The 13,645-nt window shown below is 40.6% G+C and overlaps 1 protein-coding gene across 1 annotated transcript in view; it reads left to right on the plus strand.

The window, feature by feature from the left end:
- Positions 1-13,645, plus strand: part of LOC136861791 (glutamate receptor 1-like) — a 373,013-nt gene that overhangs the window by 11,772 nt on the left and 347,596 nt on the right. The window contains exon 2 of the mRNA XM_067138845.2: positions 10,851-10,978. Within this exon, the coding sequence (XP_066994946.2) occupies positions 10,851-10,978 (128 nt within the window). The remainder of the gene's footprint in view (positions 1-10,850; positions 10,979-13,645) is intronic.

Genomic DNA, 13,645 nt, shown 5'->3' on the forward strand with positions numbered 1-13,645 from the left:
ATATTATTTCTCCACACTCCACTCATCTTATCTTTTTTTCTCTCACACGAACTTAAAAGTACTGTCACATTTGCGGTCCTAGAGCGTGAGGTCTATTTGATAGCGTGAATAGATCGAGATCAGTCTAGCTAGCTTACCGAATCGCTGTGTACATTACACATGGTTGCTCTCTCTGGCGACTCTAGCTGGAGCTTCGAGCGCGAGTTGTCAGAGAGCTCTGACTACTGTGTACACACGTAGAGTTTCGCTAGATAGTTCTAGCTAGGGCAGCTCCAGCGGGAAAAGTCTACATTATACAGGCGCGGTTAGAATCATGTACGGCAGAGTACCAAGACCATGCATTGAAATGAAATGGCGTATGGCTTTTAGTGCCGGGAGTATCCGTGGACATGTTCGGCCCGCCAGGTGCAGGTCTTTTGATTTGACTCACGTAGGCAACCTGCGCGTCGTGATAAGGATGAAATGATGATAAATACGACACCCACACCCAGCCCCCGTGCCAGCAAAATTAGCCAATGATGATTAACATTCCTGACCCTACCGGGAATCGAACTCGGGTCTCTTGTGACCAAAGGCTAGCACGTTAACCACTTAGGCATTAAATGAAATAGTCTGACACCCTGCTATATAGGCAAACCACGAATCATTTTTATGAAAAAGTGTTGTGCTCTACCACCGAGTATGAATGTTGCGGCCGAGCGTATTGATGTTCGGTCCCTTCTTTTCATTCCTAATTTCAGGTAGTTAAGAAATTACCTGAATGTTGGCACTTTGTATAGATTCAGCCCTTTTTCACAGTGGGATGCCTTTTCTGATGCCAACCCAATGTGGAGCGATGTATTCACTACAGTGTGTTCCTGTAGTGAATTTTAGTATGATATGTTTGTGATATGAAAATGAAGATGTGTAATAAGACGAATACAAATTCCCAGACCCCGAGCTAGGGGAATTAAACAGGCAAAATTAAATATCCCCTATTCGGCCGGGAATCGAACCTGGCGCTCTCTGTATCAAAGGTCCCTACACGGACCATTCAACTAAGGAGCCGTGCAGTGATCGGTTCTTAACATTTTTATTAATACAATAAGAGTATACACTAATGTATTATTTAAATCACCTAGAACAAGAATAGATCATCTGTATCCCAGGTTTATAGCATTAATCTTACATTCACGAGCTACGAATCGCAAATATTTATGGCAAAATCTAGAATGTTGCTTAAGAACAACTACCACGTGAGTACTAAATTCAAATTTTACCCCAGAAGGAAAAGAAAATCCATGCCATGCAGTAAAAATAGTTCGGAAATACTAGGAATTGGTCTCTTTGAAATACGTAATTCGCAAGTGTCCACAACTGTGGTGTTATGGTTAGTGTGATTAGCTGCCAACCCCGGAGGCCCGCGTTCGATTCCCGGCTCTGCCACGAAATTTGAGAACTGGTACGAGGACTGGATTGGGGACCACTCAACCTCTGGAGGCCAAGCGAGTAGATGGGGTTCGATTCCCACCTCAGCCATCCTCGAATTGGTTTTCCATTGTTTCTCACTTCTTCCCCGGACAAATGCTGGGGAACATAAGACCACGGCCACTTCCTCCCCCCTTCCTTGTCTATCCCTTCCATTCTTCTTATCCCCCACATCAACACAGTAGGTGAGGCCTTCTAGGCGAGGTACTGGTCATACTCCCCAGATGTATCCCCGACTAAATATCTCACGCTTCTGGACACTGCCCTTGAGGCGGTAGAGGTTGGATCTCTCGCTGATTGTGGGGTATAAACCAAACCTGGATAGTAAACTGACTAAATAAAAATGTGCATGTAAGAGTAAAAACATCATACATATTTGTTCATGTTAGTTACACGATACGAAACCGCTATGTTTGGCCGTATTCTTTTGGCTATGAGTTGTTTTTTCTTAAGCAATGGTATAATCAGGGGCAGATCGATCCACTAAGGAATGTTTGGACGAGTACAACCTTTGTCCGCTGGCCGGTCGAAGTCGAACCGAATGTAAGTCATTTTCTACAGGACTCCGTTTTTAAAATGGCTAAAATGTAACAACTTTCAAAATAACGTTTTTAATGACCTATTTCATTCAGTTGTGATAATTTGCCGCCTCTGTGGTGTAGTGGTTAGCGTGATTAGCTGCCACCCCCGGAGGCCCGGGTTCGATTCCCGGCTCTGCCACGAAATTTGAAAAGTGGTACGAGGGCTGGAACGGGGTCCACTCAGCCTCGGGAGGTCAACTGAGTAGAGGTGGGTTCGATTCCCATCTCAGCCATCCTGGAAGTGGTTTTCCGTGGTTTCCCACTTCTCCTCCAGGCGAATGCCGGGATGGTACCTAACTTAAGGCCACGGCCGCTTCCTTCCCTCTTCCTTACCTATCCCTTCCAATCTTCCCATCCCTCCACAAGGCCCCTGTTCAGCATAGTAGGTGAGGCCGCCTGGGCGAGGTACTGGTCATACTCCCCAGTTGTATCCCCCGACCAAGAGTCTGAAGCTCCAGGACACTGCCTTTGGGCGGTAGAGGTGAGATCCCTCGCGAAGTCCGAGGGAAAAACCGAACCTGGAGGGTAAACAGATGATGATGATGATGATGATGATGATGATGATGATGTGATAATTTAATGACCCATTAAGAACATACTTCCTGTTTAATTCTACATCGATTTAACCCAAAGGTTGTGAAATGTAGACGATAGTTTCTGTAATAAGAACCGTTAGGATAGGACAATAATACTCTTACGACACATGATATTATTTGCACTTTGTTAGGAAATCGACATAAATCTGAAAAGTCACGGCATGAAAGCTCTTTTAATGTTATTATCGCAAGTTATCGCAAGCCTGATAAGTCATTTACTGTCTTATGTTCCCTTCCTTTCAAGTCACATTCTTACAGGCTGTGGCTATTTGCCTAATAAATGATGCATAATTTAATATGTTGTCTGATTATTACCGTCGTATCCTAACATTTCCTATAATAATAATAATAATAATCCTATTATTATTATTATTATTAATATTAGGGGCTGCCTGGCCGAGGCGGTAAAGGCGTGCTCGGTTCGCCCGGAAGGACGTGGGTTCGAATCCCCGTCAGGAAGTCGTAGAATTTAAGAAACGAGATTTCCACTTCCGGAGGCGCATATGGCCCTGAGGCTCAGTCAGCCTACACGAAAAATGAGTACCAGGTTAATTCCTGGGCGCAAAGGCGGCCGGGCGTAGAGCTAACCACTCTACCCCATCACGTGCCGAGGTTAACAATGGTGGAAGCCTTTACCTTCCACTCCTCCAAGGGCCTTCATGGCCTGTACGGAGATGACTTTGCTTATTATTATTATTATTATTATTATTATTATTATTATTATTATTATTATAGAAATAGTCGCCATTTTACATCATTTTATGAAATACTTCCTCTCATGGAGAGGCTGCCTTGCGACAAAGTATACTTTTACATTAATTTTTAGAAAAGAAACTAGCAAATGTGCCCGTGCTTCGCTACGGTATTCTACATTGTATACGGATTTGTACGTAAATTACTGTACACGTGGTGATTGCGATTTTAATAAATTACATGTATCTTAGCGTTATCGAAGAATCGCCAGGGGGAGGTTCCCAATACGTTCTTTATTGTGTAAGGTGCGATTTGTAGAGTTGTGATGATAACGGCAGGCTCACTTGCTGACTGCCATTCACAAGCGAGTTGGAAAGTTTCATTATAATGGCAGGCCCCCTTGCCTACTGTTGGTCACAGTCGATTTGGGCAGTTTGCCTTACAATAGCAGGTCCCCTTTCCTACTTCCAGACACATTCCAGTTGATGAGCTTCCATTAATTGGCAGTCAAAATTGAGTTATGCTGTTATCGTTTTAATTCCAGGCCCATTTTCCTAACGGCAGTCAGCTTACTGCCAGTCACACTCGAGTTGGTGAGTTTCGATTATAATAGAAGACCACATTGCCTGTCGCCAGTCACATTTTAATAGGTAAATTTGTTTATAATGGCGGACAACCTTGATTACTACCAGACTCAATCGGGTTGGGGAGATTTGAACAAAGTTGTATGCTCTATTCCCTTCTGCTAGTCAAACAGAGAAGGGAATTATTCATTAAAGTAATAGTCCCTCGTTACTAATGCCAATTACACAGGAGTTGCAGAAGGACCCTGTTTCTACTGTCAGTTAAAGTAGATGCGGGGAGAATTGATTACAACAGGAGACGCCCCCTGCTGGCGGTCAGTGTGAATTCTAATGTACCTATTAATAATTATGAAAGAAACACCCTTTCTAGATCGCTAAAAATCGACTTCAATGAATACAGATCCATATACGAAGATATATGCACGTTTATAATATAGCAGACATTTATTTACAGATGCGTCATATTAACACACGGTGTACGCCATCAGGCGCCCCTTTTATCCTTCTACATGTTCGGTCCTAAAACATTTCCTCGTATCTCCCATATTTATGGGTTAGATTGAGTTCGAAAATTTGAATAGAGTGAAATTTGGGTACATTTTTAACACTTTACATTATGTTTTTGATACTTATATATAAGATAAAATAACGAAATTTGGCTCACATGTGGCCATCGACCGTCTCAATGTGCTTACCAAATTTGATGTGTCTGTCCTTCCTATAAGTGTAAGAAATAATGAAATGTAGTGTCAAACTCACAACATGTACGAACAATTCAGAAATACAGCCAAATCTAACGTATTAAGGGAGAGAGATACGACGAAAGGTAATAGGGCCAAAGTTGTAGATCACTCCAAAATGAACGAAAATTGTGCTGTCCGTTTTGTGATACGACTTACCGTTTAGCCAACAGATACCTCAGAATGAATGTTTGCACAGTAATTAAAATTGCCTCCATATTTCGGTATTTTTTGGGGGTTAAAAGTATTTAATTTAAACATCTTGGAATTTTACAGGCTAAAAGCTATAAGTTCCCCAAATTTAAATTTTCTAGCCCGTCTGACAGATTGTGCCGCCATCTTGACTTGGGGGAAGGGGGATAAAAATTAGGAAATTGCTGAAAGTTTTTAAGCCCACGAAACCTATAGGTTGTCGCTTTGGATAAGTTATACGACTGCGTTCTTATGCTGAGCCCAAAATTTGATTTCCCCCAGCGTACCCCTTTTAAGGAATTTGGAGAATTTTCGATTTTTCTAGAAATCCTGGGGTCATCGGCTTCTCCGGTACCAAGTTTCAAATTTCTGAGTTTTCTGGAAGTGCCTCATTAATTCAAGTCTGTTTTCATTTTTATACCTTTATATGTAGATTGTTATAGACCGACTTGCTTTTATATATATAGATAGACACACTTGAGACATTAAAATGGTAACCTAATTGTAGCAATAATTTCTTAGTATTATTGATAAACCCCTTAATGAATTTATGGCAGTTTCCCCTAATGCTGTAACTGGCAGAGACATCTGTTTCCAAAAATTGGCTGCAGAAACGGGAATTGTTCCCCTCGCTTCAATCATTAGACGCACTATGTCGATTTCCTATACCTGGTATTTATCTCTGTAGAAAGGAATTTTTGCTAACATTGACAAATTTAGACTTCTTGATCTCTTGAACTTTTAGAATTTGTACCAATATATGCTAGGAATATCGATACGGAATTCATTAAAAGTATATCGTTAAAATAATGCGAAGTAATATTTAACCACGTGTTTGTGTATAAAAGGATATTAGAAAATTATGTTCTTATGTGCTCGAAATGTTAAAATGTCAGCTTCACTAAATTGAGAAATATTCTAATTAGGAATGTTTGAATTTCATCCTTTATACTTGGTATCGATGGCGATCTCCTGTCCACAATCGTTATGTTTATGGAAAAAGGAGTGCTTGATACTTCATATCTATACAACAGGCGATGTCATGGTAACTGTATGCCATACTTCTGGAAATCCATTAACTATATTATTACCTGCATTCATAACACACCTGTATATGACAGAGTAACCTGATAAATTAATTGATTGATGTGAGGGTTAATCACAGCTCTTCACCAGTTATACCAGATGATCCCGGCTTCAAGCTAATGATGCGCTGCAAAGCGGTAAACAAGCAAATGTGATCTTTTAACTACCGTACGTGTATCTCTTTTTTTAGCAGCCAACAGAAGCACATTGTATCCTGCATTGTTGCTAAAATGATATTAATCCATGATTCTTATTCTTTTCCTTCCTCCGCTTTTCCCACATCTGTGGGCTCGCGGGTGCGAACTGTGCCGCACATGTGGATTTGGCCATGTTTTACGGCCGGATGCCCTTCCGGACGCCAACCCTATATGGAGGAATGATATTAATCTTTGATTATTGACGAATATTTCTAAATTATATGATTTCCAATAAAAATGTGACAAGAAACATTATTCAGAACTACGGAATACTTCTGGGTAATGAAGCACTTTAGTAATTTTCATATGAGAGTTTTGTTACTTATTTTTAGTATTCAAAATAAACATAATAAAATTAATCAACTGAAATGATGAGATGAAGAAAGAAATGGTTTCTTTGATTGTAAATTTCAGTAGCTATAAAAACATTCGTCAGATTCCTGTATTAATTTATGTAAAAATGTATTATGTATATAATTTGCTTTGCATCACAGCGACACAAATAGGTATTATGTAGACGATGGGATAGGAAAGGGCTAGGAGTTGGAAGGAAGCGCCCGTGGCCTTAATGAAGCTACAGCCCCAGCATTTGCCTGGTGTGAAAAAGGGAACCACGGAAAACCATCTTCAAGGCTGCCGACAGTGGGGTTCGAAGCCACTATCTCCCGGATGCAAGCTCACAGCTCCGCGCCCCTAACTGCACGGCCAACTCTCGCGGTAAAATTTTATTACCAAATACTTACCTTACATTGATAGCAGCGTTTCATATTAATTAATGAAGTTTAAGCAGTGTATTCTGTTACATCTATTCCAGGTAGATTAACTGGGGTTAGAAAGAAAACGATTTTACGATTTTGTATAATTGTATCAAATCAATATTAAAAATTTACAAACACCATTTCTTTAGTTTTATTTACGGAGTTTTGTAAAATATGTATTTTTTCAAAATTATTCACTGCAACGATATTTACTTTCAATTATTTGGTGTATAATAGCATTCCTTTTCTGCTACTTGATTAACATCGCAATTAAACCTCGAAGATTTTCGGCGACGGAGGAATAGGAAAGAAAAGCAGCTCGATTTGTTCTGGGTGATTTTCGACAAAAAAGTAGCGTTACAATTGCAACGTTTGGGCTGGGAAGATTTGGGGGAAAGGAGACAAGCTGCTCGATTAAGTGGTATGTTCCGAGCTGTCAGTGGAGAGATGGCATGGGAGGACATCAGTAGACGAATAAGTTTGAGTGGTGTTTTTAAGAGTAGGAAAGATCACAATATTAAGATAAATTTGGAATTCAAGAGGACAAATTGGGGCAAATATTCGTTTATAGGAAGGGGAGTTAGGGATTGGAATAACTTACCAAGGGAAATGTTCAATAATTTTCCAATTTCTTTGCGATCATTTAATAAAAGGCTAGGAAGACAACAGATAGGGAATCTGCCACCTGGGCGACTGCCCTAAATGCAGATCAGTAGTGATTGATTGATAGGAAATTGCTAGGATTGGGATGGCAGCGGCTATGGCCTTAATTAAGTGCAGGCTCACCATCTCCTTGGTGTGAAAGTGGAAAACGACGAAGAACCATCTTCCGGGCTACCTACGGTGGGATTCGAACCCACAATCTCCCGAATCCAAGCTCACGACTGCGTGACCCTAACCGCACGGCCAAATCGCTCGGTATATGATAGCATTGTTCCAGTTCCAGTTATCGAGGATTTAAAATATAAAAGTTAATTTAATCCCTTCACAGTACTGAAAATATTGTTGTAATGACTATAATGACAAAGTGCATTGGACACATTTTGAGACTGCGCAGTAAATCTGTCGTCTCATTGGGAGAAGAGTGTTTCTAGACAAATACACGAAAATGTGGAGAACATGTTTATCTGACCGTGGTACAGGTACTTAATTTATGTTGTAAACATGAAAAGAAGGAAAATGAATGTCCGAATTTTTGGACTACCACTTCGAAATAAATCAAGTACACATTTGAAATACGTCATAATGACGCGTGGCTTCTCTGGAGAGGCCCTGCTGCAGGCCTTTCGAGCTGACGCCAATGGCTCACCTGAGCGTCTATGGGAATGGGACCTTGGATGAAATATAATATATACGACGGCAGAAACACCAAGTACATGAACCAAAATAAACAACCAATGAAGTTTAAAGGCCACGGAATCCAACCTGGGACCACTTGTACCAATGATCAACATGTTAACACATGTCTAAGGAAGCCGACATGTTATCTGGCATGCCAACATCACCAAAGTTGAATTTTCAGGCCGATAATACAATTGTGATAGTCAGGCTTATGTTGTCACACTTTGAGGGTAGGATAAACTCGTTTTTGTCTAATGTAGACAACTAACACATGTTAGTAAAATTCATACTTAACACCAATCGAGTTGGTGGTGCGGTTAGAAGCGCGCAACTGTGAGCTTACATTTGGAAGATAGTGGGTTCGAACCCTACTGTCGGCAGCCCTGAAGATGATATTCCGTGGTTTTCCTTTTTCACAACAGGCAAATGCTGGGGCAGCACATTAATTAAAACCACAGCAGCTTCATTTCCACTCCTAGCCTTTTCCTATCCCATTTTCGCCATAAAATTTTAAGATAGCAGTTAGTAAAATAAATATACTTAATAATAAATAGACAGTTAATTGGAAGAAACTAAATCCTATACGAGGATAATTGTGGCTTGAAGAATTTTTCTCTTAATTATTAGAGGGGCAGATAAAGCTTCGCCTACTCCAATTCTCTGAGTTCTGTTTTCTAGAAACGTAGCCACCCATTCAGTCACTCTTCTGTCAAATGCAATTGCACTCATTTTGCTCTCAAGCCAGCCTTAAGCCACGTGCTGAATTGCCTACACTATCTCGCAAAGCCCATTTGAATTCGCCCGGGAAGTGATTTGATTGGCCAACTTCAACAGCTAATAAAATGACAACGGCGCGAGATATCGATTTTTTCAAATTATTTGTCAGTATGACCAACTCTCTAGTGCTCACATAGCCGGTTTACGCTGCTTCCAACCACGCTGTATAGATATTACATATAAATGCCACTTACCAACGATTGTATTAAATACAGAATTTAGGCATATATGATATCTGTTAGCGACTGATATGACATATCGTGTCATTTAAATTCATAATATTTTGAAGGTTACTCCTAAGGTAGCCTAACGCGCATCAATTATTCACTTGTTCCCGATTAAATTGCTTTGAAATGTGGCCGGAAGCATATTGAAGAGTTGCCGCAATTTATTACAAAAATATTGATCCAGTATAATTCAAAATTTGCCTCGCAATCAAATAATGGGAGACTACTGGCAAAAAATAGTGCAGTTGCACTTGACAAAAGAGTGACTGAATGGGTTGCTATGTTTCTAGAAAATAGAACTCAGAGTATTAGAGAAGGCGAAGCTTTATCTAACCCTGTAATAATTAAGAGGGGAATTCCTCAAGGCAGTATTATTGGACCTTTATGTTTTCTTATACATATAAATGATATGAGTAAAGGAGTGAAATCAGAGGTAAGGATTTCTACGGATGATGTTATTCTCTATAGAGTAATAAGTTACAAGATTGTGAGCAACTGCAAAATGACCTCGGTAATGATGCGAGATGGACAGTATTCAATGGTATGGCGATAAACGGGATTAAAAGTCAGGTTGTGAGTTTCACAAATAGGAAAAGTCCTCTCAGTTTTAATTACTGCGTTGATGGGTGAAAGTTCCCTTTGGGGATCATTGTAAATACCTAGGTCTTAATATAAGGAAAGATCTTCATTGGGGTAATCACATAAATATGATTGTAAATAAAAGGTACAAATCTCTGCACATGGTTATGAGGGTATTCAGGGGTTGTATTCAGGATGTAAAGGAGAGGGCATATAAGTCTCTGGTAAGACCCCATCTAGAGTATGGTTTCAGTGTATGGGACCCTCACCAGGATTACTTGATGCAAGAACTGGATAAAATCCAAAGAAAAGCTGCTCGATTTTTTGTGGGTCATTTCCGACAAAAGAATAGCGTTACAAAACTGTTGCAAAGTTTGGGCTGGGAAGAATTGGGAGAAAGGAGACGAGATGCTCGACTAAGTGGTATATTCCCAGCTGTCGGTGGAGAAATGGCGTGGGAGGTCATCAGTAGACGAATACGTTTGAGTGGTGTCTTTAAAAGTAGGAAAGATCACAATATGAAGATAAAGTTGGAATTCAAGAGTACAAATTGGGAAAAATATTCATTTATAGGAAGGGGAGTTAAGGATTGGAATAACTTACCAAGGGAGATGTACAATATATTTCCAATTTCTTTGCAATCATTTAAGAAAAGGCTAGGAAGACAACAGATAGGGTATCTGCCACCTGGGCGACTGTCCTAAATGCAGATCAGTAGTGATTGAGATCTACTTAATTACCCAAGAATTTCTCTCGTACACAATAGTCTTTTCCCATTACTTATCAAGAAGTGAGATTTACTTTTGACTGTGTACAGAGATGAATTTTCTGGGTAAATTCTCACTTGACCAGTCCTATTTTTACTATACTAATCATGTTGTTAAATCCTGAAACAGCTTTAGGAAATAAAAGGCAGTTTAATATGAATATTTTTATGGAAAAATGTCTATATATTTCCTTTACTTCCATTTAATTGAACTTGCGGCAGTTATTTCATAGATTAGTACTGACACTGATTTTTCTTTTTCACAGTCTGTAACCAGTTTTCCCGTGGTGTGTTCTCCATGCTCGGAGCAGTCAGTCCAGACTCCTTCGACACACTTCACTCTTATAGCAATACCTTTCAGATGCCTTTCGTAACTCCGTGGTTTCCAGAAAAGGTAAGACGAATTCTATCCCCTAATAAATCTGTTGTAAGGAGGTACGATAAAACAAACTAAATTCCATTAATGAATCAATTGAAACAAATGAAACTAATAGACATCGATGAAATGGAAATGGCGTATGGATTCTAGTGCCGGCAATGTTCGAGGACAAGTTCGGCTCGCTAGATGCGGGTCTTTCGATTTGACTCCTGTAGGCGACCTGCGTGTCGTGATGAGGATGAAATGATGATAAAGACGACACATACGCCCAGGCCCCATGTCAGAGAAATTAACCAGTTATGATTAAATTTCCCGACCCTCTCGGGAATCGAACCTGGCACCCCTGTGACCGAGGTCAGCACGCTAACCATTTAGCGATGGAGCCGGACGTTGAAGTCGATAAGAATGTTCCATGAATGTTCTATGCATTTATATTAGAACACAAGCTCCTGCATTACACCAAACGGTGGTTTTAAGTCACTCAACTACGTTCGCGTCACTTACGACGTGTTATGCGTAGAATAAAACATCAGACAGTAGCATATCACCCACATTGATGGAGATTTTTTTAAAGAGGAAGTACAAGTAATGTAACTTCAGATTTGTCCGGCCCCGCGGTGTAGGGGGCAACGCGTCCGTCTGTCAATCGGTGGCCCTGGGTTCGATTCCCGGCTGTGTCATGGGTTTTTATTTGTAAATGATTAATATCCCTGGCCTGTGCACTGGGTGTTTGTGTCGTCCTTAACGTTCCTTTCCTCACATTCAACACTTCCTCCATTCCAATCACACACAGGTTCATATCACATGGTGCAAGTAGGGGTAAAATATCTCTATAGGTCGACACCCAGAACAAATAGCATTTAAAAAAATCAAATTTTCTCAGGCATTCGAAAACACTACCGTACTTAATTGTAACATACAATAACCGGAAGAGAAAAACGAAGTCGACCTCTGTGGTGTAGTGGTTAGTGTGATTAGCTGCCACTCCCGGAAGCCCGCGTTTGATTCTCGGCACTGCCACGAAATTTGAAAAGTGGTACGAGGGCTGGAACAGGGTCCACTCAGCCTCGGGAGGTCAACTGAGTAGAGGTGGATTCGAATCCCACCTCAACCATCCTGGAAGTGGTTTTCCGTGGTTTCCCACTTCTCCTCCAGGCAAATACCGGGTTGGTACCTAACTTAAGGCCACGGCCACTTCCTTCCCTCTTCCTTGTCTGTCCCTTCCAATCTTCCCATCACCCCTGCATGGCCCCTGTTCAGCATAGCAGGTGAGGCTGCCTGGGCGAGGTACTGGTCATCCTCCCCAGTTTTATCCCCCGACCCTGCGTCTGAAGCTCGAGGACACTGCCCTTGAGGCGGTAGAGGTGGAATCCCTCGCTGAGTCCGAGGGAAAAACCAACCCTGGAGGGTAAACAGATTAAGAAAGAAGAAGGAGAAAAACGAAGAAAACCGACACTTCTAAGAATGAAACCATTGAAAGAAAGAAAGAAAGAAAGAAAGAAAGAAAGAAAGAAGGAATAAGTCGGCTCACTTCAAACATTGATGCACAAATTAGGATGCGAAACATAGGGAGTAATAATTGGCTCAGAAACGTTTGAATAATGGTGTTACAGAAGAATGCTGAAGGTGAAGTGGCAGAATAGGATCACAAATGTACTGACACTGAGTCGAGTTTGAAAGAAGAGCGATTTGGTGAAATTTGACCAAAAGAAGAGATAGAATGGTAGGACATATCCCGAGACATCCTGGACTTTTTCAGTTAGTTTTGTGGGAAATGTAGGCGGTAAGTAGAGCAGGGATAGACCAAGACATGAATATCAGAAACAGATTGGAATACTGTAGATGCAGGATGTAGTAGTTACGTAGAAATGAGAGTTAGCACAGGATAGGGTGCCATGGAGGCCTGCATTAAACCAGTCTATGGACTGATTACTCAAACAACAAGACTTACGTACTAGTAAGATCCACTGTTACGAATAATATTACACTCTATTATCGTGAACTTCACCAGGAAGATTTTGTTGTTGTTTGAGTCATCAGTCCATAGACTGGTTTGATGCAGCCGTCCATGCCACCCTATCCTGTGCTAACCTTTTCATTTCTACGTAAATATTGCATCCTACATCTGCTCTAATCTGCTTGACATATTCATAGCTTGGTCTACCCCTACCGTTCTTACCACCTACACTTCCTTTAAAAACCAGCTGAACAAGTCCTGTGTGTCTTAAGATGTGTCCTATCATTCTATCTCTTCTTCTCGTCAAATTTAGCCAAATCGATCTCCTCTCACCAATTCGATTCAGTATCTCTTCATTCGTGATTCGATCTATCCATTTCACCTTCAGCATTCTTATCTAACACCACATTTCAAAAGCTTCTATTCTCTTTCTTTCTGAGCTAGTTATCGTCCATGTTTCACTTCCATACAATGCCACGCTCCACACGAAAGTCTTCAAAAACATCTTTCTAATTCCGATATCAGTGTTTGAAGTGAGCAAATTTCTTTTCTTAAGAAAGCTCTTCTTTGCTTGTGCTAGTCTGCATTTTATGTCCTCCCTACTTCTGCCATCGTTAGTTATTTTACTACCCAAGTAACAATATTCATCTACTTCCTTTAAGACTTCATTTCCTAATCTAATATTTCCTACATCTGCTGCCTTCGTTCGACTGCACTCCATTACT

Source organism: Anabrus simplex, chromosome 1, assembly GCF_040414725.1.
Source record: "Anabrus simplex isolate iqAnaSimp1 chromosome 1, ASM4041472v1, whole genome shotgun sequence".
Classification (NCBI taxonomy): Eukaryota; Metazoa; Arthropoda; class Insecta; order Orthoptera; family Tettigoniidae; genus Anabrus; species Anabrus simplex.